Raw genomic sequence first — 25,546 nt, 5'->3', positions numbered from 1 at the left:
AAGGCGATAAATAGGCCATAGTAGCGAAGTAATTACAATTTAGCAAATTAACACTGGTGTGATAGATGCGCAGATGATGATGTGCAAGTAGAAATACTGGTGTGCAAAAGAGCAAAAAAGTAAATAAAAACAATATGGGGATGAGGTAGGTAGTTGGATGGGCTATGTACAGATGGGCTGTGTACAGCTGCAGTGATCGGTAATCTGCTCAGATAGCTGATGCTTAATGTTAGTGAGGGAGATATGTCTCCAACCTCAGCGATTTTTGCAATTCGTTCCAGTCATTGGTATAGCTCATTGGTCATCCCCAAAGATGACCAGTGAGATATACCTGCTGGAGTGTGTGCTACGGGTGGGTGTTGTTATGGTGACCAGGGAGCTGAGATAAGGTGGGGCTTTACCTAGCAAAGACTTATAGACTTATAGGTCGCAGTGATGGGTAGTATATGGGGCTTTGGTGACAAAACGGATGGCACTGTGATAGACTGCATCCAATTTTCTGAGTAGAGTGTTGGAGGCTATTTTGTAAGTGACATCGCGAGGTCGAGGATCGGCAGGATGGTCCGTTTTACGAGGGTATGTTTGGCAGCGTGAGTGAAGGAGGTTCTGTTGCGAAATAGGAGGCCGATTCTAGATTTAATTTTGGATTGGAGATGTTTAATATGAGTCTGGAAGGAGAGTTTACAGTCTAGCCAGACACCTAGAATATGTGGACGACTACAAATACCTAAGTCAGAACCGTCTAGAGTAGTGATGCTAGTCGGGCGGGCGGGTGCGGGCAGCGATCGGTTGAAAAGCATGCATTTAGTTTTACTAGTGTTTAAGAGCAGTTGGAGGCCACAGAAGGAGTGTTGTATGGCATTGAAGCTCGTTTGGAGTTTTTTTTAACAGTGTCCAAAGAAGGGCCAGATGTATACAGAAGGATGTCGTCTGCGTAGAGGTGTATCAAGGAATCACCCGCAGCAAGAGCGACATCATTGATATATACAGAGAAAAGAGTCGGCCTGAGAATTTAACCCTGTGGTACCCCCATAGAAACTGCCAGAGGTCCGGACAACAGGCCCTCCGATTTGACACACTGAACTCTATCTGAGAAGTAGTTGGTGAACAAGGCGAAGCAGTCATTTGAGAAACCAAGGATGTTGAGTCTGCCAATAAGAATACGGGCCCTGTGTTGGGCTACCTCTCTTCTGCATCCCTTAACAATCGGACAGATGTGTGGACCTCTCTTTATCCCATGATAATGCATGGAGTGGAAATAATGAAAAAATAAATGATGGATGATAAATAATGTAGGCCTAATACGATTTGACTACAACTTCCAGTAGCCCCATAGGTTTGGTTGGCATTTCCTGGTCAGGAGGGCAGCCATATTTGATTCGATTATCTCGGCTTCGAGTAGTTAGCTAGCCAGTTGCAGTTCTGAAAAAAAGTGTTGCTGGATTATATTACACACATTTTCCACGACAAAGGATAGCAATCTTTTAAAGAATAACTGCTTAACGTTACCGTGCTTAGTCAACGATGAATCCCGAATAGTAAGTAACACTGTTGGTTAATGGTGACAGCCTGTTTTTTTATGCTAGCTAACGTTCGTCCGCTACCTGGCTAACTGTTAGCTAGTTTAAGATACTTGTTTTGTCTTCTTTACAAATATGAAATCGATGACATAAGGTATGTTCTGTATCAACTCCACTCTAGGCATGTTTTATATTGACTATTAATAGGCGTGTTAGGGCCTGTTTTTATCTTCCTAGCTACGTTCAAACGCCAGCTAGCATGAATGCTAGCTAACTACCCATACATAGGCTAGCTAATATCAGCTGGTAACTAATTTAGCTAGCTACCATCACAGCTGGCCAGTTAAGTAACGTCGTTAGTTACATTAGCTAGTTAAAACGTGAACTACTTTGTTGACTTTTTCAAATATGAACATGTGTAAAAAGTCAGCCGACCAATTTAACCATAATTGCCCAATAATATAGTTATGTCTAGTTAGTTGTGTGTTTAATTCTATTCAAGGCTACTTTGATTGCTGTGTGATACAAATGCATTTATTGATTGACTGGCTCTTGTCACTAAAGTAGCCAGAACTAGCTACTGTGACAATTTTGTTGCCTTGTTGTTTTTGACTTTCAACAAATAATGAATAGTATATAGTAATATCTCCATCACAAATTGAATGAATTGACATTTATTTATCCTGTGAAATGTCTACTCTCCTTTCAGTGATTATTTATTCAAGTTGCTTCTGATTGGCGACTCTGGCGTTGGAAAGTCTTGCCTCCTCCTCCGATTTGCAGTAAGTAACTTTCCTCTGTCTAGGTGTGTTTTTGCCATGTTGATATTTTGAGAGATAATAGTTTGATGTCCCAGGAACTTTACTGTACTTTGAACACCCATAGAGATTTTCTGTTTTTCTTATTTTCTCTTCAGGACGACACATACACAGAGAGCTATATTAGCACTATTGGAGTGGACTTCAAAATTAGGACCATAGAATTAGATGGAAAGACCATAAAACTTCAGATTGTGAGTACCTATGGCTGACATGACTTGATTGAGTCACAAGAATGGCAGAAGTGGAACATTGTGATTTGTATATGATGTTGGGTCTGACTTTGCTCTCATTTGGGCCCCAGTGGGACACAGCTGGACAGGAACGGTTCCGGACAATTACATCCAGTTACTACAGAGGAGCGCATGGCATTATTGTAGTGTACGACGTCACAGACCAGGTAAATCCATCCATCATTTGCTTTTTCAATTTTTTCACTTTCTATTTTTCACTCTCTTTATAACAAGTTTACATAGCAGATAGCCTTGTTCTCAAGCCTGTGTAAGTTAACAGTGTTTCAGTGTATCTGGTTACACTGCCTATTGCATCGGTTGTTGAGTTATCAACAGTTGTCTCCTCTCCTGTCACACCCCAGGAATCCTTCAATAACGTGAAACAGTGGCTACAGGAGATTGACCGTTATGCCAGTGAAAACGTGAACAAGCTGTTAGTAGGCAACAAATGTGACCTGACGACAAAGAAACTGGTGGACTACACAACGGCCAAGGTAACGCTCTACCTGGTTACAGAATGATTAAAAAAAATATATATATTTTTAAGTTTAATCTTCTCTCTCCTGTTCTGTGTCCCACTCTTTTCTCGTCTCTTTGCTTCTTTCTTGTGTGTATATGCCTCTCCCCTACTCCCACCTTACTGTTGCCTCTCTCTCTCTTATGTCCCCTGTCTTTTTCTCATCCTCCCTCAGGAGTTTGCTGACAATTTAGGGATCCCCTTCTTGGAAGCCAGTGCCAAGAGTGCCACCAACGTGGAGCAGGCCTTCATGACCATGGCAGCTGAAATCAAGAAGAGAATGGGCCCTGGGGCCACAGCCGGAGGTTCGGACAAGTCCAACGTCAAGATCCAGAGCACGCCAGTCAAGACCTCCTCTGGAGGCTGCTGCTGAGGCCCCTCAGCCCCCCAAACGCCATCCTCCCAGACCCCTACCTACCAATCTCAAAAGTTACCATGCTCCACAGGGATAGATAAAGGAGAGAAAGAAAGAGAAACAGGGGGAGAGAGAGGGCGAGAGTGACAGAGAGGGAAGGCTGAGTGGCCTGGATTGTGTGTGCAGTTGCAATACCAGAATATGTCCCCCCCCCCCCCACCCCTGACAAGGTCCGCAATAGGATGGTAAGCCCATCCACACCCACAGGAACACACTAACATAATGTGGGATATTTTTACGTATTACCAAAACATACCTATACAAAATAAGATGTGGCAACTTATCCAGACATTTTTAAACAAGGCGCAAGGTGATAATTATGAATGAGAGGAGTATGAATAAACCTTGCCCAACTCTTTACTCCAGGTCTGCTAGTTAATAATACATTTTTCTACGATGGTTATGTTCTCTTTATTTTACTGTGGATATCAGCATGACTTTGGCCTGATCTCCTCAGAAATGATTTAGGAAGCACATGTTTTAAAGAGCATTATACATGTTGGCAGAACTAATTACTTTACCCACAATGCATCTGGAATGCACTCATGACTTAGCACGTCTGCTCGCTGTAATCAACCCAAATTATTTAGAGGAAATGTCATTCAGTGTCACGTGGTCCAACTTCATAATGTTGCCTCAAGGGCCTCCCGGGTGGCGCAGTGGTCTAGGGCACTGCATCGCAGTGCTAACTGCGCCACCAGAGTCTCTGGGTTCGCGCCCAGGCTCTGTCGCAGCCGGCCGCGACCGGGAGGTCCGTGGGGCGACGCACAATTGGGCTAGCGTCGTCCGGGTTAGGGTGGGTTTGGCCGGTAGGGATATCCTTGTCTCATCGCGCTCCAGCGACTCCTGTGGCGGGCCGGGCGCAGTACGTGCTAACCAAGGGGGCCAGGTTCACGGTGTTTCCTCCGACACATTGGTGCGGCTGGCTTCCGGGTTGGAGGCGCGCTGTGTTAAAGAAGCAGTGCGGCTTGGTTGGGTTGTGCTTCGGAGGACGCATGGCTTTCGACCTTCGTCTCTCCCGAGCCCGTACGGGAGTTGTAGCGATGAGACAAGATAGTAATTACTAGCGATTGGATACCACGAAAATTGGGGAGAAAAGGGGATAAAATTTAAAAAAATAATAATAATAATAATAATAATAATAATAATGTTGCCTCAAATAATGTGCCTGCGCTTTTATGGCAGGATGTATATATGATATGCTTTTGGCACACTGCGTTGTAGGCATGTCCTTCCAGCCCTAGAGACCTTTTGTATGCCCATACAATGCCCAAGCGCTTATCTCTTATTTGGGTTTAGTCTAATGAATTTTGTATGATACTAGCATTAGTTAACATTCCTGTACAGAGAGTAATTGTTCTGCTGACATACATAATGCCACATGGACACGTGCTACATTGAAAGTGTCATTGTTTTTCCTCCGCCAGTCTCTCAACCAACAGCACAACAAAGTTTCACCAAACGCTGAACTAATTCTACCAACTGTATATATTTATACATATATGTAAGAACCGATTAGCTAAACCTGTAGAGAAGCAAGTGCAATATATAGGACATCATGAAAAGTAGCTGAACATTTTAATTTTGGCATGTGATTTGTGGCTGAGGACTTGACATTTTTGTGGCACAATGTCTACTATTAAACAATGAAGGAGATTCTTTAATAAACATTTGTCTTGTTGGAATTATTTCCTGATAGTTACACCTGTTCAGCATGTACATTTCACACTGAAATGGGCCTAGTCTCTGAAATGCGACAGACTTTTTGTGCTCTTGTTTCATAAGCTGAACGGTATGATCTTTGGCCCAGCTTCCATTGTCTCCAGTAAAGGGTGCTGTTGTTCTGAACTTGAGACGTCCATACCCTAACCCCTACCATAACCCTTACCTAAACTTCACCTTTAAAATTCACCTTCAATGGGGTGCCGTCAGTTGGACAACCCAAGGATCACGTTTAGACTTTTCCTCTCTTACCCAGCTCAACCACCTTTTTGTGCCTGCCGGGGCCAAAACACTTTTTACTTCTTATTTTTGAGTCTGTCCAGCAACAAGTGTACATTACAGTTAATGGGATTCTCTGGTACTTTTATCTACTTTTTAGCCAGTAGTTTTGAAAGTAGCGCTCACAGGCCAAAAGTGTTCCCTTAAAATTGTGTACTAGGTAACATATGTGCAGATCTGTGCACCACGTCGTTACTCTCGCTCTGCTGTGTGCTCATGATGTCTCTTGCTAGCTGTCACTCAAATGGTGAGGGGTTGAAGCTCATTGGTTGAATGCGAATGCTAGGGGGCTGGCCCACGTGGGGGAAAATGTACGGAATGTACAGCTTCCAGAAAAACAAACTAGGGATTTCGTGGCTAATTGAGTTAAGACAATAATCCTGTTCGTAGATGCATAGGGACCCAGTAAGACAACTGAAACACTGAATCTGGTACAGGTCTGTACCAGTGGAGGGCAGCATTAGGTGGCTTAGTTCATCTCTGCAGCTGTACTGTCTGTCTCCCAGTAGTTGGGACTTCTTGAAATCTGAGTTAAGGGCAATTTCAAATCAATGACTTTGAATGGGGCCTCATTCGAATAGTAATTAGATTACACATCCCCAACAGCTGTCGTGAATTACATTGGCTTTTCCATGGCGTTCTATGTTGAACGGTTACCTGAGTTGATGTGACGTTGACGTCCATGACAAAGGCATTGTTTTGTGGCTGTGATCGATACCCTTAATCTATTCTTTCACACAAACCTTGTCATAGAATTAGTATCATACCCAAGGTAGAGCACCCACCAGATCATCCCGTGATTGGTACCCATTGTGTGCCCACTTGATTAACATCTGACCCTCTCATCAGCGTTGCGGTGGCATGGTGCCCGCCGCTGTAAATGTGCCCTGGCCGGCCTCTCTCACACACAGGCCCCAGGCAGAAGAAAGGGCACACTCTTAACTGCTTGGCATGCTCCCTTCCCCCCTCCTCCTCTCTAGCGGACCCCTGTACTTATGTCAACGGAGTAAAAGGCAGTGTGAAGCCAGCCTTGTTTAGCTGTTGAACTGGAGTCTTCTCTTTTTCCTAGGCAGAACCCCAATTTGCTTTTAAGTGAAAACAAAACCTACATTCAGCCGGTCAGCGTGGACAAAGGGCTAGATGTTTTGCTGTGAGGTTCAGAGGGAGTGAGTGGGGGTTGGGATGGGGAGCAGCAGCAACGGCGCCGAGGAGGGGTTTAGAGTTGATGGCGCAAGAGGGAGGAGGGGTGGGCTGTTTGCCGGCTTTATTTGTTCTTGGTTGCCGGGCAATGGAAGGGGGAAAGCATCTGTGACAGCTGTAGAGGGGCCGCAGCCTTTCCCCCGATCTACAGAAGAAGCCCTGTAGGTAAAATACAGAGGGAGAGAGAGGGGGGTGGGGGAGGATAGGGAGGGAGCTAGTTAGCCCATGTGTGAAGTTCACTCAAGACAATACCCACAGCAAAAAGGTGGGAGCTGGATTTGTGGATAAGAGATGGAGAATCAAGCCTCCATTATGTCAATCTTGGTTCTTTCCCTCATGCCTAGACGGCAGGTGTGCACTTGAGACAGGCTTTGGCCACACTGTAGTGTAACATCATCAAATGGAGTGAGAGGTGTTGTGGACTGTGTGTCAGCTAGCCAGTTAGCACTGAACAGCATGCTGCCCTACTGGCCAGACGAGTCTCATTTGTATGCCTGACACCCTTCTGAACAATGGCTAAGTGTGCAGCAGAGCACAGAGTTGATTCTCTTCGGATGAATCAGAGTTAGCAGCAGCCTGAAACGACTGACATACAATACAAGTCTGCATGGACAGCTCAGTGAATTAAACTACCGGTAGTGACTGTTGCTGTCTGTTAGAATTGTAACTAAGTTGTTTTGCATTCTGTTCTCAAGCGGTTGACTTTTGGTCACTGCTATAGTGCTGTGAGTAAACAGTACAACTACTTGCCTTTGAAGGATTTTGCCTCTAACACTCATTCTTTTATTGCTACTCAGCCTCCTTGTATTCACTGTAGACTAAACGTAAGTGGTGCGTGTTTATTTTACAAGGCAGCCTATTTTAAACTTCATTGACACTATTTTTTGAGGGAGCCAGGGCAAGATGAGCAAACAAAAGATGCCTGGTTTCTAGTCACCGGCTATAGGATTAACAAAAATTCTGTTGACTTGAGTTTTTACATAACCTACATATGTATACACTCCCCTTGAGTATTTACACAGCCCATAAACGAAGAGGACTCATTCCTGACTATTCAAGCGACACTATCTGACTTAAACATACATGTCTCTTTTCATGGAGTTTAAAGCTGCTTTGGTCAGAAGCGTATCTCCAGGAAGTGAGTTGCCACAAGGGCATCTTGCAATTTGCAGCAGTGATGAAATGAGTGACTATGACTTGAGCTGCCTATTAGCTTTAGTTACAGTATGTCAGTGCCCGACCCTCTTGTTCATGCATGCATGTAGTGAGCTCCAGTGAAAGCATTTGGGGGTGTGATTCATCAAATATGTCAACTACCTCACCATTTCATTTACCTCACAGTGAGTGCTAAATAATCAAAGACATGTCTCTCTTTTCCCCCTCAACATCTACACGCTCATTCCAGCCAGGCCACACTTTAAATTGAAGGCCTCCGTTACGCTAGACTTTCTTTGGCTTTTAATCCTTTCATGCGAGACCTACCCCCCCTCTCTCTTTTAGCTACTCTCAATAAAGCCAATGGCGATACTGTATCACTCTGAAGTAGCTCCTAGTAGTTCCTTGCCAGGCAAGACAAAAAAACAGAAAGAAAAATACAGTGATGGATGGATGCCCGCGGCGGAGGAGCCAACCTTAAAAAAACTGCAGCCGTTAATTTCCTGATCCCAGCCTGACGGCCCGCCCTCAGTGTTCTCTCTCAGAGCAGGAGCAGGAAGAGATGGGTGGGATGAGTTTTCGGGAGCTAATTGGCAACCTTGGCAGTTCGTTATGGAGGGGGGTCTGTTTGAAAATAGTGCCCGGGTGACAGTCGTACGCTTTTCTATGTGGCGGAACCGGCTCCAGAGAGTCTATGTTGTAAGTAAGAGGCCCAAAAGAACTGACCCAGGATCTGCCAAACGTTGACGCAAAACTAAATCTGGAGGATGTATGCAGAAAATAGGAGCCTTAATTGACACCACCTTTGGTGTATTTCTTTGGCAGTTCCATGAAATATGGGTGTCTTGTTTGACAGATGTAGCAACTTCTCAACCCTCTTCCGTTCTCTAACCTGTCCTAAAATTGCTTCCAGTTGCTTACAAGAAACATAATTCTCAGAGTAGAGGTCTCAGTCTCTCACCATGCCTCTCCACTCTGCTCCAGTACCATCACGGTTGTTGTGATTAGACCACTGCTAATCTATTGGCGTGTCAAAAGGTAGGCATCCCTCAAGGCTGCGTCTTTCATTCAGCTTAATTTCGTTTCCACATGTAATTACGAGTGATGTGTAACGATATGTTATTTTCCTGCATGGGATATGATTGGGGTTGGGGTTGAAGTTATAAGGCAGTTCTCTGTACAGTCTCAGGTCCATCTGTCTGTGGGTGGACGGTCGGGTGAAACGTGAGAGGGGAGAGAAACCATGATGACCGCAGGAGCCCTGCAGCCCTGTCTCAACTGGTGCCAGGCCCAAAATAGGAGAGCAGCGCTCGTTCCGCTCACAACTGGCAACCCAGGCCCCCCTCTCTTGCCCCTAGTAGGGACAGAAATACCCCTAGCCCGGACTACTGCTGCCCTTCTGTCACGACTGTTTACCAGCTGTGGCATTGCCATCGCTTTCAGGGCCCTAATGGCCATTGTCATTTTCTTTATTTAAATTGTACTACATTCACTTGACTTCCCTTAGTTAGTACTCATGTACTGTGTTTCTGGCCTTAACTTTTAACCTTGGCTTTTGTGCTGATTTACACTGAGGTGTTAAACGTAACTTTTAACCAGTCCAAAGTTCATAACGGGTTCCACTGGTCACAGATGGGAATGCCATATCTTCAGCTCCTGCATTAATTTGAAGAGAATCAGCTGCTTGTGTTGGAGAGTCCTCCGGTTTTTATTCTTGCCATCTGGTTGCAATTATGTCATGCTCTGCCTAACTCGGGGATAACCACCACATTATTGAACAGATGCCAGAGAATGGAGTAGTATGGCGCTCACATCATTCTTTCCTAAATGAGTGTCTGCACACAAACAGATACACAGGTGTGTGCATAGCCGCATAACGACCCACGTCCATTTTGGGCATATGAGCATTTGATAAATCCCTTGAGAAAAATGATTATTTCTGCAGTTTGCTTATGCTCTATTATCTGACTAAGTGTTTTGGACGTGTGTGGCCATGGGTTTGTCTTTGAAGCTCTCTGCTGCAGCATAGTTCTAACCTGTTTGACTAGTTGAAATGTGTCTCCAGTTGTCAATGGAGAAGCTGTTGCCAGAGTGACAGATGGCAATTGGCTAAAAACAATTTTGAGAGTTTCAGAAAAAGTTGCTGGTTTGATTTCTAAGCATTATAATGGAACATATGACACTTTGACGTAAAAGTAACACACTTTGTGATGTACGTTAGATCTACGATGTACGAGTGATCATTGTCAACACATTTAATTTCCCCAGCAAACATAAAAATAAAGCATTACAATATTGCACTGGCTAATTCCAAGATGTCTAACGTTGAATAGCTTGGATGCCTTACATAGTTGTGGTTGCTCACTCACAGCAAGACTACTTGACAAGAGAATGCTCCCAAGAATAAGCTATGACTATTTCTCTTAATTACATGTTATCATTATTATTCTGCCTGAAAGCAGCCTACACACAAAATGGGTATTTTGTTCTATAGGCTAGCATAGGATATTTACACTAGCGTAGCAAAATCCAACATTATAGATGTTTGTTTTATTTTAGGCTATTATGTATGTCTGGTCTGTGCATGGGGTAGCCTGGGCAGATGCTAGTTGGCGCTATGGATCTCTGTTATAGTCTGGGCTTAATGTGCCAAGCCGGTAATACATTCGTGTCCCCTGGCGACCGATTCGTACTAAAAACCTTCCCCATTCTGGCTGCAAAAGCTTTGATTTCCCCCTTAACTTGATTTAATGGCTAGAAGGCGGGAACATTTTTGAAAATGTGCATACTGTCTTCATTAAACAATTTTCCACAACCATGCAAGAGTGGCTAAATGCCAGTCTTGCCAACTTAGCGACTTTGTCACTATATTTATTGAGTATTCGTGGTCTTCCTGTCTGGGTTGGCGCCCCCCCCCCCCCCTTGGGTTGTGCCGTGGCGGATATCTTTGTGGGCTATACTCGGCCTTGTCTCAGGATGGTAAGTTGGTGGTTGAAGATATCCCTCTAGTGGTGTGGGGGCTGTGCTTTGGCAAAGTGGGTGGGGTTATATCCTGGCTGTTTGGCCCTGTCCGGGGTATCATCGGATCCTGACCCCTCCTGTCTCAGCCTCCAGTATTTATGCTGCAGTAGTTTATGTGTCGGGGGGCTAGGGTCAGTCTGTTATATCTGGAGTATTTCTCCTGTCTTATCCGGTGTCCTGTGTGAATTTAAGTATGCTCTCTCTAATTCTCTCTTTCTCTCAGAGGACCTGAGCCCTAGGACCATGCCTCAGGACTACCTGGCATGATGACTCCTTGCTGTCCCCAGTCTACCTGGCCATGCTGCTGCTCCAGTTTCAACTGTTCTGCCTGCGGCTATGGAAACCTGACCTGTTCACCGGACGTGCTACCTGTCCCAGACCTGCTGTTTTCAACTCTCTAGAGACAGCAGGAGCGGTAGAGATACTCTCAATGATCGGCTATGAAAAGCCAACACATTTACTCCTGAGGTGCTGACTTGCTGCACCCTCGACAACTACTGTGATTATTATTTGACCATGCTGGTCATTTATGAACATCTTGGCCATGTTCTGTTATAATCTCCACCCGGCACAGCCAGAAGAGGACTGGCCACCCCTCATAGCCTGGTTCCTCTCTAGGTTTCTTCCTAGGTTTTGGCCTCTCTAGGGAGTTTTTCCTAGCCACCGTGCTTCTACACCTGCATTGCTTGCTGTTTGGGGTTTTAGGCTGGGTTTCTGTACAGCACTTTGAGATATCAGCTGATGTAAGAAGGGCTATATAAATACATTTGATTTGATTTGATTTATGCAGACACATTTTCAAAAAAGTGACTAGCGACAAATCTAGCAACTTTTTCTGGTGTTATTGGAGACTTTGAGACTGACGTGAAAGCACGTATCTTTCTTACTCTTAATGAGCAGCGGGTGCTGCTGTGGGCCCCACCCCACCCCAGGACCAAAGCACTCACAGGTGGCCCAGTCCTCGCTGCAGTCCTCGCAGGACATGTTCACCCCTCCGCATCGACTGCAAATGAATCGCGCATGCGGGAAGCCGCCACTGGCTGATCCCGCCCTGGCTTACATAAAAATAAAAATGTATTAACCTGAATTAGGGCCAGACTAGTTACCATAATTTTCTCACATTGCCATTGACAGTTTTTTCTATTGTCTCTTTTTGGTCCATTTAGATTGTTAATGTTGATTGTATACAAACATTTTTTTTTAAATGTAATGGTTAAAAATGTTCATGTTTTACTTGTTGTAGGCTCCTAAGTGGGCCATAAGGTTAAAAACCAAACCAAATTAAGAAAAAAAAAAAAAACTAAGTAACTCCGCCAGTGTCTCTTTTACCGTCCCAAGCCCGGATAAAGGAGGAGGGTTGGAATTGTGACATTAAAAAAAGCAAGAATCGACAGAAGAAAGTTCATTTGTAGTTCTTAACAAATTTATGGTGTTTTTCACTCAGTTTTTGTCACTCCCACGACGTTATTCCTCTCTCCAACGGCATACATCACAATTACTTATGGCCAATTATGCAAATTAGGTGATTGCGTCATTTAGCGACTTTTAGGACAGCCAATAGCTACTTTCCTTACTGAGGAGTTGGCAACACTGGATATCGCATTCAGCTAACCAGGTTGCAGCAGTCTGTTTTCTCACATCTAACCTAACTAATGTACCTAGCAAGCTAACGTAGCTAGCTAGTTTTATAGTTTAGTCATTTATTCCAATAAATTTCAGAATTCCCCAAAATATATTTATGGAGCTAGCTACGTTTTATTGAGTCCTCACTACAAGAATAAGCCAATTTGCCAACGCTGAAATCAGTGTAATCTATATATATATTTTAGCAAGCTAATTTAATCATTTTGTCTGACATGCCGAAAATGCAGTCGTGTGGATTACATTTGACACTTCGCGGCCACTGGAGTGTGACTACAGTTTGCGTTGAATTGTGGTTCATATCAACCCCACAAGTGATCAAAGTTCTTCACTTGCTACGTCGAGCTAAATCGATGGCCGAGTGGGTAACGTCGTTAGTGAATTGGACCTGCATCCGGTTTCGACGTGGATTCCCCAAAGGAAGTGGCTAACGCGATGGCTGAGGGGGTAAAAATATAGTTTGGACTGCAGCCCTGGTCTGATAGTTTCGAAATAAAAGTTGTACCCACTGAACATACAGTTTTAAATTACATGTATTGGATTTCTTGGCATGAACTCGTTTACAGAACATTGTTCACAGTTTTAATACAAAATGTTAAACATTTTTGAAGTGAAATTATAAAGTTAAAACGAGATTTAGAGTAGAATACATATGTTTTACCATCGATGCAATATGCAATTAAGTTAGCTAGTTAGGTATGTGGGTGTGGTGGTAAGTGTCATAGTAGTCAGGGATCAGTCCAGGGCACGCCAGGTAGTCAGCAGCACGACCGGGTGGGCTTGAGACAGGCAAAGCCAGGAGGAATCATCAGGCCAGGGTGTCCTCAGGCATAGAGAGAGCATTCGGATGCAATTTGTTTTATTTTTTCATTATTAATTACACTTTTCAGATTGCACACATTTATGAACATATTATAGGGTGATTAGTAAGAGCATTCGGATCCAATTTGTTTTATTTTTTCATTATTAATTACACTTTTCAGATTGCACACATTTATGAACATATCATTTAATAAACCTGTAAACAAAACTATCATTACGTTATTGCACATTGCATCTGTGTATAAAAATACATTCTACTCAATCAAATTGTAACTTTATAATTTCACTTCATAAACGGAATAATGTTCTGTAAACGAGTTCATGCCAACAAATCCAATACGTCATTTAAAACTATGTTCAGTAAGCACAACTTTTATTTTGAAACTATCCTTGTTTCTTTTACGCTGCTATGTTAGGTTAGGGGTGGAAAAAACAGACTGCTTCAACCTGATTGGCTGAACGTGATTTAGCCACTTTAGCATGGTGGTGGGAAATGGTGTTTCAAGAAGAAAGTACGCATATTTTCCCCGTTTTTGTAGCCTTGACATTAAATCGAGTTAAGGAGGAAATCGAAGCCTTTGCAGCCTGAATAGCGAATGTTTTAAGTACAAACCGTTCGCCGGGGGACAATAGTGTATTACTGGCTGGGCACATTAAGCCCAGACGATAGTGGAGATCCATAGCGCCCACTAGTGGCTTCCCAAGCTACATGGGGGTGAGGCGTGTGCCACCGTACCAGTCAACACTGTCAGTTCAGAGCGTAATTTCATTTTACGTCATTCCTAGCCAGTGTAGTTGTAGGTCTATCGGCAGAAAAAAAGAGAGCTCCGGCAGTGCCTGTGCTGCTGTTCAGTGAACGATAGTTGTCTGTGACTAGACTCATCGGTCTCCTCGACAGCTCGCCATTGTGTGGAGCTCCACGGCTATTTTGGAGAACCGCGGCGGGGAAATGAAAGTATAGACTGCGAAGAGTTCGATGTCTGGTGTTCCTCGTTGTAGATCCTCTGTTCTTGGCGTCAATTTGACCCCGATGCAGGATTTGAAAACCTTGCTGGAACTACATGTGGTAAGTTTATGACTGCGTTGCTTTCACCAATGTTAGGATTATTTAAACACGCTTCAACATGGAAAAATTACGCGTTAATTTACGTATAAATGAATTATTAGCCGTTATTTACCTGTTGTCATTCTCTTTTTTTTTTTTAAGCATTTTGTCGCATTTTGTTGCTGTGTTTTGAGTCGAGAGAGAACACCTCGATCTGAGTGGCTTTTTTGATACATTTAGCTACTTGTCCGTTATGTTGCATGTGGAAAGAGGCCCTAATGTTTGAAACCAGAACGTAATATTGTTTTTAAGTCGCCAGGTCAGTGAAGAGCCGACTGAGTACTTTGTGGCGGTGAGTAGGCTATGGCGCCCCCATCACAGCCATAGGCTATCTGTGGCGTATGCCTTTGGAGGTCAAGGGCAGCTGTTGTGACAGCTACAGTAATACGTCAGTGACAGTTCATACAGTGGATTGATCAAACATGCGTTTTGGCATTACAGAGAACCAAAACTATTCAATTTATAAGATGTATCAATAAATAAAATCGTTGTTAGTAGGCTAGTCATCCGTACGATTTCCCGCAGTCTTAGTGCTCCAGTAGTGGGAATGTCTGAATAATGTTTTTCTGACATTTGAAAGAGCAAGTGACACCCACTTAGTTTCGTTTCAAATGCTAGAGCCATGTCATACCAACAGTGATCATAGGGCCTTGGCTACAAAACCACTTTTTGGTGGCATGTAACTCGTTGAGGGAGTGGGAGGAGGAACTTCACACCAATATAATTTTGTTCACTGAAAACGTTGCGGTTCATGTGGGTCCCAGTACAATTGCTACTTTGTAAGTACAGGAGCGTTATGTAGTGTTGCGTATTTTTACATTTGAGACTTGCCCGTAGCTTTGTTGTGACTCATCAGATATTGATTTGGTCATCACATTGTAGTTGTTGTTTGAGTGACTCATTGTCACCTTTTACAGGAATATGATGAGCCATAGTTCCTGGAAACTAAACTAGTAGTTTAGAAAATAGAAGGCATTACATGCCTTTTCAAACTGTTTAGGCTGAAAGTTAATGAGTACGCCATACTTAGACTTGACTGGGGGAATGGGGCCTCTGAATTAATCTGATACAGCCCTCTGGTTTTGTTTGACTGTTTTGTAAAGCTTTTAACTACTGCTGTTCAGATTTCCAAATAGTTTAGCGCAGGTTCAGAGATGTGGGTGGCAAAAAGGGCTAGATCTGACTGCTGCCTTGTAGGAACCTAACAGTGCAAAGTGTTATTTGCATTTCAACTGCAGGGCAGAGTGACATTCATATTTGCACAGGGAAATATGGATGTTTTCTCTTTTGTGTAGAGTTCCGTTGCATGCATTGTAAATGATTGTGGCGTAGTTCAACTCTGAGGCCGAATGCAACATTTCCTCAATTTGATTTAATAATGATAAAGATTTTAACATGTGCATGAATTGCCCATAGAAACACCAAATAATTGGAGTGAGGCATTAATAAAATAGGGAAAAGAATAGTAAGAAATCCACCGAAGGGCTACTAACATGCAACGATCAACCACAAGGAATCTGCACAGATTTGCAGTAGGCACACAGTCCACACTACTACTAGACTCAGCATTCCATCTCCGTGACTAAAGTCCACCTTTGCTTCCTTGACTCTGTCTGCTCTGGTTTCCAGTAAACACTATTCGTTCCTCTTTTTCTTTTTCTTCTGCTATGCGAGCAGGAGGACTGAAGTTCACCTAAATATTTCAGCAAATTGGCTCTGAAATCCCCCTCTTGGTGATCAATCAAAATAACTCTCCGTAACTCTGCGTCTCTTCCAAACAATCTTAGGTCCGTCCAAAATGGCACCCTATCCCCTGTATAGTCAGATTATTTTGACCAAGGCTCTAGTCTAGAGTAGTGCACTATATAGGGTGCCGTTTCAGACGCAGTTGGAGTCTCTTCCAAACAAGCCCAGTAAAGCAGTGCTACAAGCATCCACTTGCCTGCTGGAGAAACCTAGGCAAACAATCCTAATGCCAGGCCAGCCTGGCTTCTGAGTGTGGTTTCTCGCATGACCAGAGCCCAATAGTGAACCTTGTCTTTCAACCTGGCATAAAATTATTATCTTCCAGGAACGTTTTGGGCAAAATTGAAAATGTCGAAAATGCTTGCATTCCAAATACGAATGTTTAACTTTTACTGCATTCTTGAAGGACTTGGAAGTCTGACAGAACTTTCTAAAGAAATAGTGTGGGAAATAGAATGATTAGGCTTGTTGATGAATGAGGGTTGCAATCTCCGGTGCAGGCTGCACTGTGTGCCATTGAGAAAGGTGCGGGATCTGGAATTGCTCTTCCAGCCTAAGTGTGCACAGCAGACTTTGTATTAGAAATCGGTGTACAACCGAGACCCTCCTCAAGATGACGATGCCTGCTAAGTATGTAAGGCATGCAGCTGCCTGCTACCACAATTTTTTATTTTATTTTTATTTTATTTATTTTTTATTTATTTTTATATAAATCCAATGACATTTTGACCTTGTCCCAGATGAGGCTCTCCAAATCCCTGGCACTTTGTGGAAGTACACACTGAAATAACATTACTGAATAATTATCAATAACATGTGGACGGATTCTGAGTCGTATTCACTCGGAAGCAAACGGGGAGGGACTGCTTGAACTTGTCCAATAAGAAACTGCTGTTTTAATATATTTTTTCTCTCCAGTTAAAGCACGTTGTGCTACGGTGTGCACTAATGAATACGACCCTGGTGTATCGGAACACAGAGCTCTTGGGAGAACCAAGAAGTTCATGTTGGGACATGAGTTTGAAGTGGTCATGTGCTCGAGGGGTGGACATTGCCTCGTCCCAATCTGAGTGTAATCTGAGTGCCATCGCTGTAAGCCTGCTGCGAGTATGGAGTGAAAGAAAGCCTTCTGTGTGGCTGGAATGCTGTTGTAATCAGACACTCTTGTGTTGTTTTTGTCAACGGAAGGTGTGTTCCTATTTCTATATTGCTGCTCTTTTTTTCCCTTCTCTCTCTCAACTCTCCCTTTCACCTTCCTTTTCCTCTGTCTTTCTCTTTGTCACCCCTCTTTTTCCCGGTCAGCCGAAATCCCCGAAATCTTCTCTCTCTCTCTCTCTCTCTCTCTCTCTCTGCATCTCTCTCTCTCTCTCTCTCTCTCTCTCTCTCTCTGCATCTCTCTCTCTGCATCTCTCAACCGTCTTCAGACACTGTCAGCAGATGGCAGTGTCGAAAGGCCCCACGTGTGAAAGGAATAAGTGAGCGGAGCAGGGGTGGAATAGGGGGCTGATGAATCATTTTACTGAGTGGGGGAGGTATGTGGAGGCATAGTATTTGCAGCGAGGGAACTACTACAAAATGTAGCCTAGCTACATCAAAGTAGTGCACTAGTGAATAAGGGGTCATTTTGGATGCACTCCATGTGTGCACTGCACACACACAAGTTGCTCTCACCTCCACTTCCATATCCAAGCAGCAGCACCAGCTGCAATAGTGATGGCAGCCTGAGTGGAGAAACATTTTGGTTCTTTCTTTCCTCCCTTGCTTGTCCCTCCTCCCTACCTCATCCATACCTCCTCCCTCTCTCTCCCTGGATTCCCTGCTGACTGTATTCGTCATGGTAACAGGCGAGTGTGGAGCTATCCCCAGCCACGCGCATGCACTTCCCTCCTTGTGTGGGCCCTTGGGGGGGGTTTGGTGTGCTCAGTGTTCAGAGTCCAAGTTGGCGTGTGTGGCTCTAAGCAAAGCTGACACACTCAAACCCTCTCTCTTTCTCACACACAAACCCTCTCACTCACTCACTCACTCACTCACTCACTCACTCACTCACTCACTCACTCACACACAGCAATGTTCTCTACAAGAACACGGTTTGGAAATGAGATAGTGAATCTCTTTTCCTCTAGCTTTCATCAAGCTAGCACATGTAACACAACGGACTGAAAGGGGCGAGTCTCTCACAGGCTGTGTGCAGTAGTTTATGTAGCGGGGTAGAGTTACACGTACCAGTGAGACAATGCACTGCAGGAGAGGTGTGCTCCGTGCTCCATCTTAGGTGACCGTTTGGGGGGCATTCTAGTGCGGCGGTTCTCAAACTAGGGGTCCCTGATATGAAAATGGGGCCGTGGGAGAATTTCCCAAATCCTGAAAAGAAATCATCATTCTAAAAAATAAAATAATATGTTGTCTTTATCTCAATCATTGTAATGTAGTTTACCTTTTAAAAATCTAAATGGAAAAATTATTCAAATCTAAAAGATCAAATTCAACCAGAGAGCACCGCACTTAGTCGTTGCCCGCTACGCTATGAAACCACACACTACTGCAGACTTTGATATTACCGGCCGCAATTGATATGGTGAAAACGGTGTGAGAGGGCTGAGATGCCCATGCATTTATTTTTTTGTTCGCTATACATGTAGTGGGATGTCATTCATAAGGACATATTGTTCTGTCTCATGATTCCCGAGCATGAAACGTCACAGGGCGTGTTAAGTGTGCTCTGGCTATATTGACGAAAAACAGGTTCCGTGGGATTGAATGATATGCTGTTGCATAGATGGGGGTGCCATCTATGGCGGGCAGGCCTCTGCCATATGGACGCATTGTATGATACATCGAGAGCAACTGGCGGCAGAAGAGCTGAGCACAGAACTCAGATGTACTGCAGCAGGTTAATTGTAAAGTACATCCAACCACATTCACTTGCGCACACGCCTGTTCACAAAACTGTGGAGATGTGAGTTCAGAGCATGACCACGTTCTATTTCAGATTGAGGGGGGAGTGTTGGAAAGATTTTTTTTTCGCATTGAGAGAGGAACTGTTGTCATTCACAATGGATGTAAAAGAAAACAGACTTGGTTGACTTTCTGAGTAATGAAAAGAGTGTCTCCTTGCCTTTTGTAACAGACATATTTGGGAAACTGAACACAAGCATGCCGGGGAAATACAAAAACATTCTACAGATCAGTGGATTCAGAGAGAACTATTATTATTGGAGAGCGAGGGGGAACAAAAAAAATGGTCATCCGTCTCAGAATACCAGCTCGGGAACTCGGGCCTCTTTCTAGAGCTCCGACTGTCCGACCTGAAGATCACTGACGTCATGATTTTGCCTCCATATTTCTAAGAGTTCCCAGTTGTCTTGAAAGCACCATCAGCGTTCTCGTCTGGATTAAAATCAAATGTCGGTCCAGGTTGGCTGTGACAGCAGAGATGAGGTGGTGGTGAGAAGATTCATTATGTCAGACAAATGATCAATTGACTGCCATAGCCCCAAATAAAATAAAAAAGTAAACATTGGATATGACCAATACTTTTTACATGTTGCGTTTTATATTTTTGTTCAGTATGCATGTGTATATATCTCCCTCTTACTTACTTACATACATACTGAACAAAAATATAAAACGCAAGCAACATGTAAAGTCTTGGTCCCGTGTTTCATGAGCGGAAATAAAAATATCCCTGACCATTTCTCCTTTGCCAAGAATCTGTGTGTGTGTATATACAATTGAAGTCGGAAGTTTACATACACTTAGGTTGGAGTCATTAAAACTAGTTTTTCAACCACTCCACAAATTTCTTGTTAAAGGCTTAAAGGCCTACCTTCAAACTCAGTGCCTCTGCTTGACATCAGGGGAAAATCAAAATAAATCAGCCAAGACAAAGATCATACTTTTTGGAGAAATGTCCTCTGGTCTGATGAAACAAAAATATAACTTTTTGGCCATAATGACCATCGTTATGTTTGGATGAAAAAGGGGGAGTCTTGCAAGCCGAAGAACACCATCCCAACCGTGAAGCATGGGGGTGGCAGCATCATGTTGTGGGGGTGCTTTGCTGCAGGAGGGACTGGTGCACTAAACAAAATAGATGGCATCATGAGCAGTAAAATTATGTGGATATATTGAAGCAACATCTCAAGACATCAGTCAGGAAGTTAAAGCTTGGTCGCAAATGGGTCTTCCAAATGGACAATGACCCCAAGCATACTTCCAAAGTTGTGGCAAAATGGCTTAAGGACAACAAAATCAAGGTATTGGAGTGGCCATCACAAAGCCCTGACCTCAATCCTATAGTAAATTTGTGGGCAGAACTGAAAAAGCGTGTGAGCAAGGAGGCCTACAAACCTGACTGTTACACCAGCTCTGTCAGGAGGAATGGGCCAAAATTCACCGAACTTATTGTGGGGAGGTTGTGGAAGGCTACCCAAAACGTTTAAAGGCAATGCTACCAAATATGAATTGAGTGTATGTAAACTTCTGACCCACTGGGAATGTGATGAAAGAAATAAAAGCTGAAATAAATCATTCTCTCTACTATTATTCTGACATTTCACATTCTTAAAATAAAGTGGTGATCCTAACTGACCTAAGACAGGGAATTCTTACTAGGATTAAATGTCAGGAATTGTGAAAAACTGAGTTTAAATCCATTTGGCTGAGGTGTATGTAAATTTCCGACTTCAACTGTGTGTGTGTGTATATATATTTAAAAAAAAGCCCAAATGTGACCATTTTGAGCGTAAATCGATAAAACAGCAGGTCCATCTGACTGTTTTCTATGCTGTGTCCGGGCAGGAAGTCAGTTTCCTGTGCTGACACGTCTGTTAGCACCGTATTCTGATTGAGTCAGGTGGTTCAGTTGGGAACTTGCTTGTGTTTCCAAATGGCACCCTATTCCCTATTTAGTGTAGTACTTTTGACTAGGGCCCATAGAGCTGGTCAAAAGTAGTGCACTATAAAAGGAATGGGGTGCCATTTGTGAATCTTCCACTTTGTCAGAGCTTGCTGCCACCCACCTAGTCAGCTGACGCTGCCTCAAATGCTAGCTGGTCAGCTGACACAAAAAAAAACTCCTGCCCCCCCCCATACACTGACGCTGAGCGTGTGTTCGCTGCTTGCTCGTTTCATTTCTTGTCACTGTTTGCGAGGAAGCCCCTCTGCTTCCAGGAAGCTCGTATTGTAGTTTGAGTGAGAAGCTGATGTTTTCCACTTGTTATATTGCTGATAAAACTATGAACGAGGGGTTTTCCTCTCACAGATGTTTGTTAATTTTAAACACTCATATCGCATACACATACAAGTGTGACTGTAACTGACATCTCACTTCGTTTTGATGTGGTATGTCTCCCAGCAGTCATTCTTTCACATAGCTGTGTCTCACTGACTACTACTCACTCTTTCACACATGAAGTTAAAGCAACCATATATATTTTTCTCCTGACACCTTGTTTCTGGTCTCTCCCACAGATATATGTTGGGTAACGGCGTGAAGCGCAAACTGGATGAGGACGGCCTGGAGGAGGGCAAGGCGCTCCTCACATCAGCGGCCGGAGCCGCGGGCAGCCACTCAAGGGTTAACTACACGCTGCAGCGCCAGACGGTGCTAAACATCTCCTTGATGAAGCTGTATGGGCCGCCGCGGACGCCCGCCACCGAGCCGGCCCTGCAGCGCCGCGTGCTCATCAACAACGTCATCCGCCGCATCCACCACGAGTTCAAAGAGGAAGGCGGTGCGGGGCTGCGCGCACACTTCTTCGCCGTCCCGCCGCCGGAACCGCACATCACCGAGGACGAGGGCTACCACGAAGCTCCGACATCTGCGTTCGGCGGCGTCCTCTCCCCGCCCCTCTCGCCACTGTCGTCGCTGGACTCTGGTTTGACCCCGGCCTCGCTCCTGGACGATGACCCGCCACTGTTCTTCGCCTTGCCGCCGTCCTCACCCCACCCCCTGGGTCACCACCCTGTCTCGCCGAGACTGTTAGAGCCTCCCCCGCCTCCTGCCAAGGACAGCTTCTCCTCAGCTTTGGAGGAGATCGAGGAGCTGTGCCCCATCGCAGTGACAACCTCTACTACCTCCTCCCTACCTTTGTCTCCTCCACCTTCACCCCAGCCCCCACCCTCTCTACCAGCAGGGATGGACATGAAAGAGGAAGGGAGGACATACAGCCCGAAGGACAAGGAGTCGCTCTTGCTGGACGATAGCCAGGCTGCAAAAAACGTGTTGGCAGACCCTCCCAGCGCCCCCGCAGACATATCGCCCTCCTCCGGGGGCTTCCTCACTGACTTTGCCCTGGACGACATTCTATTCACAGACATCGACACGTCCATGTATGACTTTAACCTCCCCTGCGGCGCCTCTTCAATACCGCCGAACTTGGGGGTGTCCAAAACGACCCCCGTGGTCACTGCGGACGACCTGGTTAAGACTCTGTCCAGTTACAGCGGGGGAGGGGCGGGCTCTCCCCCTCTGGCCCAAAACCAGCCCTTCAAAATGGACCTGGCTGAGCTCGACCACATTATGGAAGTCCTGGTGGGGTCTTGACTGACATCGGGGTCGTGTTCAATAGGCACAAAAAGGAAGAAAACTGAATGAAACGGCAAGTTGCTTGTCCCAAATAAGAAATGCTCATTTACATTTTCCGTTTTGCTACGGTGCGCCCTAATGAACACGACAAACCGGATAAAAAGTGCCGTAGGCGGCGAAATGTTAAAAATATGTATATTTTTCAATGTCCGGAAATTGTAAGAGACTTCACCAGAGACGTTTTAACTACACTGTGCATTGCGTTGTGCTGGCCTTTCCAAAATGGAAACAATGTTGAATATACTGTATGGAATGCATTTATTTGAGTGCCTTTGTCTGTACTATTACTCTGTTCCATGATTTCTATAGCTTTTTATTTTTTTGTCAACACAGCCATACATTTTTTTTCTCTTCTCCAAATGCAAAGATTATATATCTTTTGCATACAGCACCATGGGTATACACTGATGCGTCCAAATTGAGGGTACTTTAACAATATTTTGTATATGGACAGCTTATCAATGTTATCGAATTTTTCATAGCTCTCATCCAAGTTTCTTTTTTTTCTCTTCTATATTTTAATGTATTATTCATAATTTGTTAGTTGAATTTATCATACTGCTGTGTGTGAGCTTTCAACTTGCTATTTGTAGATGGACTACGTTTCCTTTTCCTGTATGGCATGTTTTGTGAATTAGCTCAACTGATCTGACTCAAAAGGATATCAAGTGAAATATACAAGGGTAACCTTGCAAGGTCTTTAGTTCACAGTTCAAACACAATTGCAGACATCAAGACATTTAGAAAATCATTTGTACTAAGTGATTATGAAGTTATTTATTATTAATTTCTGGTGTACACATATTTATTCAAACATGACACTAACATTTGGGTTGTACAGAACATGCAGTCAAATTCTGCTAGTAATGTGTGAAGAAATGCTTTGTAATATATTTTACCCTTTGTTTTGTTGTTCAGGGAAGTGAATGCCGGTAGTCAGTGTGGTGGGCTATGTCTCTGGTGTTTGGCAATCGATCAGTCGGGAAGCAGTTAGCCAACAACTTTGTCAGTGATGACTTTAGTAATCCAAAGCCTTTAAAACAAAGCATTTCTCGTCAGTCAGTGGCAAATTTTTTATGCTGCTTACTATTCTTTGCATTATTTATTATTCTTATTTTTTTTAAATGGAAGCAAATGTGGTCATTTCCAGTCATCTCGCCGATTTTTAAGTTGACCTGTTTTCAAGAACGGCTGTATTTTAACACTGACCTTGAATCTTGTGCCTTGTTCTATGCAATATGTATTAATTGGTCTGAAATATCTGATTATTTTTATGTATAAATGTGCATACGACTTTAATGCAGTTATACTTTTGTAGATTTATTTTATACAATAAATGAAATGTCAACAATGCTCAGCCTGTTCATGTGTCCCATTTGAACTAATACTCTCTCTATAACCCTCAAACTCAACTCTGGACCTCATATCCAGTTCCGCTGCTTTTTTAAATTGTTCCCCTCTAATTAGGGACTGACTTAGATCTGGGACACCAGGTGTGTGTAATTAATTATCAGGTAGAACAGAACCGGCAGGCTCCTGACCTCGTAAGATAAGAGTTGAATACCTTTGCTCTAAAATGTGCCCATGACTACTAGTGGCCTGTGCTGGTATGCCACAGTCTGGTTTCCCTCTAGTATAACCTGACAATCAAAGTTACTCTGAGGTAATTTCCTGTTTTGGAGTTGATAAAGGGTCTGGCTAGTCTGCACTCTTTGGTTCAAGACTTCTGGTTGCCATGGGAGAATCTCAATTGCATTTTCTCATTTGGACAAAAGTCTGTTCTCTGTGACCCGGAAACCGATGTGGTGTAGTGGTTCGATGAGTGTGATTTCAGTGTATCCCACAACCCCTTTGAATCAGCTGTTGATTGTCGGAGTAGAAAATCATGCACGTTTAAAATGCTATGCTATTCTTTTATCAATATGACACGTGAGTGAAGGACCATCTCATTTCAAACAAGCATATTTCTGTCGACGTTCCCTCTCCTCGCTACCTCATTACTTTTGAAAAAGGTCAAAAGGAGGAGAGAGAAGACAGGAATTGAGCAAAGGCCCTTGACTCCTGTCCTTTTCAAAACCCATTTGAGGAGGTGAGAGGGTTGGACCTGGTCGTTTGGTCTGCTCCTGCACATCAAACCGGATTGAACCGATGTGGGACCCAAGTCCCTTTGACGGACCTTTTTGATTTCTTTAATATACACTGCTCAAAAAAATAAAGGGAACACTTAAACAACACAATGTAACTCCAAGTCAATCACACTTCTGTGAAATCCAACTGTCCACTTAGGAAGCAACACTGATTGACAATACATTTCACATGCTGTTGTGCAAATGGAATAGACAAAAGGTGGAAATTATAGGCAATTAGCAAGACACCCCCAATAAAGGAGTGGTTCTGCAGGTGGTGACCACAGACCACTTCTCAGTTTCTATGCTTCCTGGCTGATGTTTTGGTCACTTTTGAATGCTGGCGGTGCTTTCACTCTAGTGGTAGCATAAGACGGAGTCTACAACCCACACAAGTGGCTCAGGTAGTGCAGCTCATCCAGGATGGCACATCAATGCGAGCTGTGGCAAGAAGGTTTGCTGTGTCTGTCAGCGTAGTGTCCAGAGCATGGAGGCGCTACCAGGAGACAGGCCAGTACATCAGGAGACATGGAGGAGGCCGTAGGAGGGCAACAACCCAGCAGCAGGACCACTACCTCCGCCTTTGTGCAAGGGGGAGCACTGCCAGAGCCCTGCAAAATGACCTCCAGCAGGCCAC

General features: G+C 44.0%; 2 protein-coding genes across 2 annotated transcripts; both read left to right on the top strand.

The window, feature by feature from the left end:
* The first annotated feature begins 1,365 nt into the window (after positions 1-1,365).
* On the top strand, positions 1,366-4,241 carry LOC120032897 (ras-related protein ORAB-1-like). The gene is made up of 6 exons (XM_038979130.1): positions 1,366-1,538; positions 2,230-2,302; positions 2,437-2,532; positions 2,643-2,738; positions 2,934-3,065; positions 3,264-4,241. Exons 1-6 carry the CDS (start codon positions 1,525-1,527, stop codon positions 3,459-3,461), a joined length of 609 nt encoding a protein of 202 aa, XP_038835058.1. The 5' UTR covers positions 1,366-1,524; the 3' UTR covers positions 3,462-4,241.
* A 9,631-nt stretch (positions 4,242-13,872) lies between these two features.
* LOC120032797 (SERTA domain-containing protein 2-like) lies at positions 13,873-24,136 on the top strand. Its single transcript, XM_038978978.1, has 2 exons — positions 13,873-14,409; positions 21,667-24,136. The coding sequence occupies exon 2, from the start codon at positions 21,671-21,673 to the stop codon at positions 22,739-22,741; it is 1,071 nt and encodes a 356-aa protein (XP_038834906.1). The 5' UTR covers positions 13,873-14,409; positions 21,667-21,670; the 3' UTR covers positions 22,742-24,136.
* The last annotated feature ends 1,410 nt before the right edge of the window (positions 24,137-25,546 follow it).

The sequence above is a fragment of the Salvelinus namaycush genome, chromosome 39 (genome assembly GCF_016432855.1).
Source record: "Salvelinus namaycush isolate Seneca chromosome 39, SaNama_1.0, whole genome shotgun sequence".
Taxonomy (NCBI): Eukaryota; Metazoa; Chordata; class Actinopteri; order Salmoniformes; family Salmonidae; genus Salvelinus; species Salvelinus namaycush.
Note: the sequence above shows the minus strand (reverse complement) of the source record. Positions and strands in the feature narration are given on the sequence as shown.

Bases quoted from the DNA above. Each gene is read 5' to 3' on its own strand.
- LOC120032897 (XM_038979130.1), top strand. The intron at 2,533-2,642 runs GTGAGTACCTAT...TTTGGGCCCCAG, and splicing joins AGACCATAAAACTTCAGATT to TGGGACACAGCTGGACAGGA. The intron at 2,739-2,933 runs GTAAATCCATCC...GTCACACCCCAG, and splicing joins TGTACGACGTCACAGACCAG to GAATCCTTCAATAACGTGAA.
- LOC120032797 (XM_038978978.1), top strand. From the start codon at position 21,671: ATGTTGGGTAACGGCGTGAAGCGCAAACTGGATGAGGACGGCCTGGAG.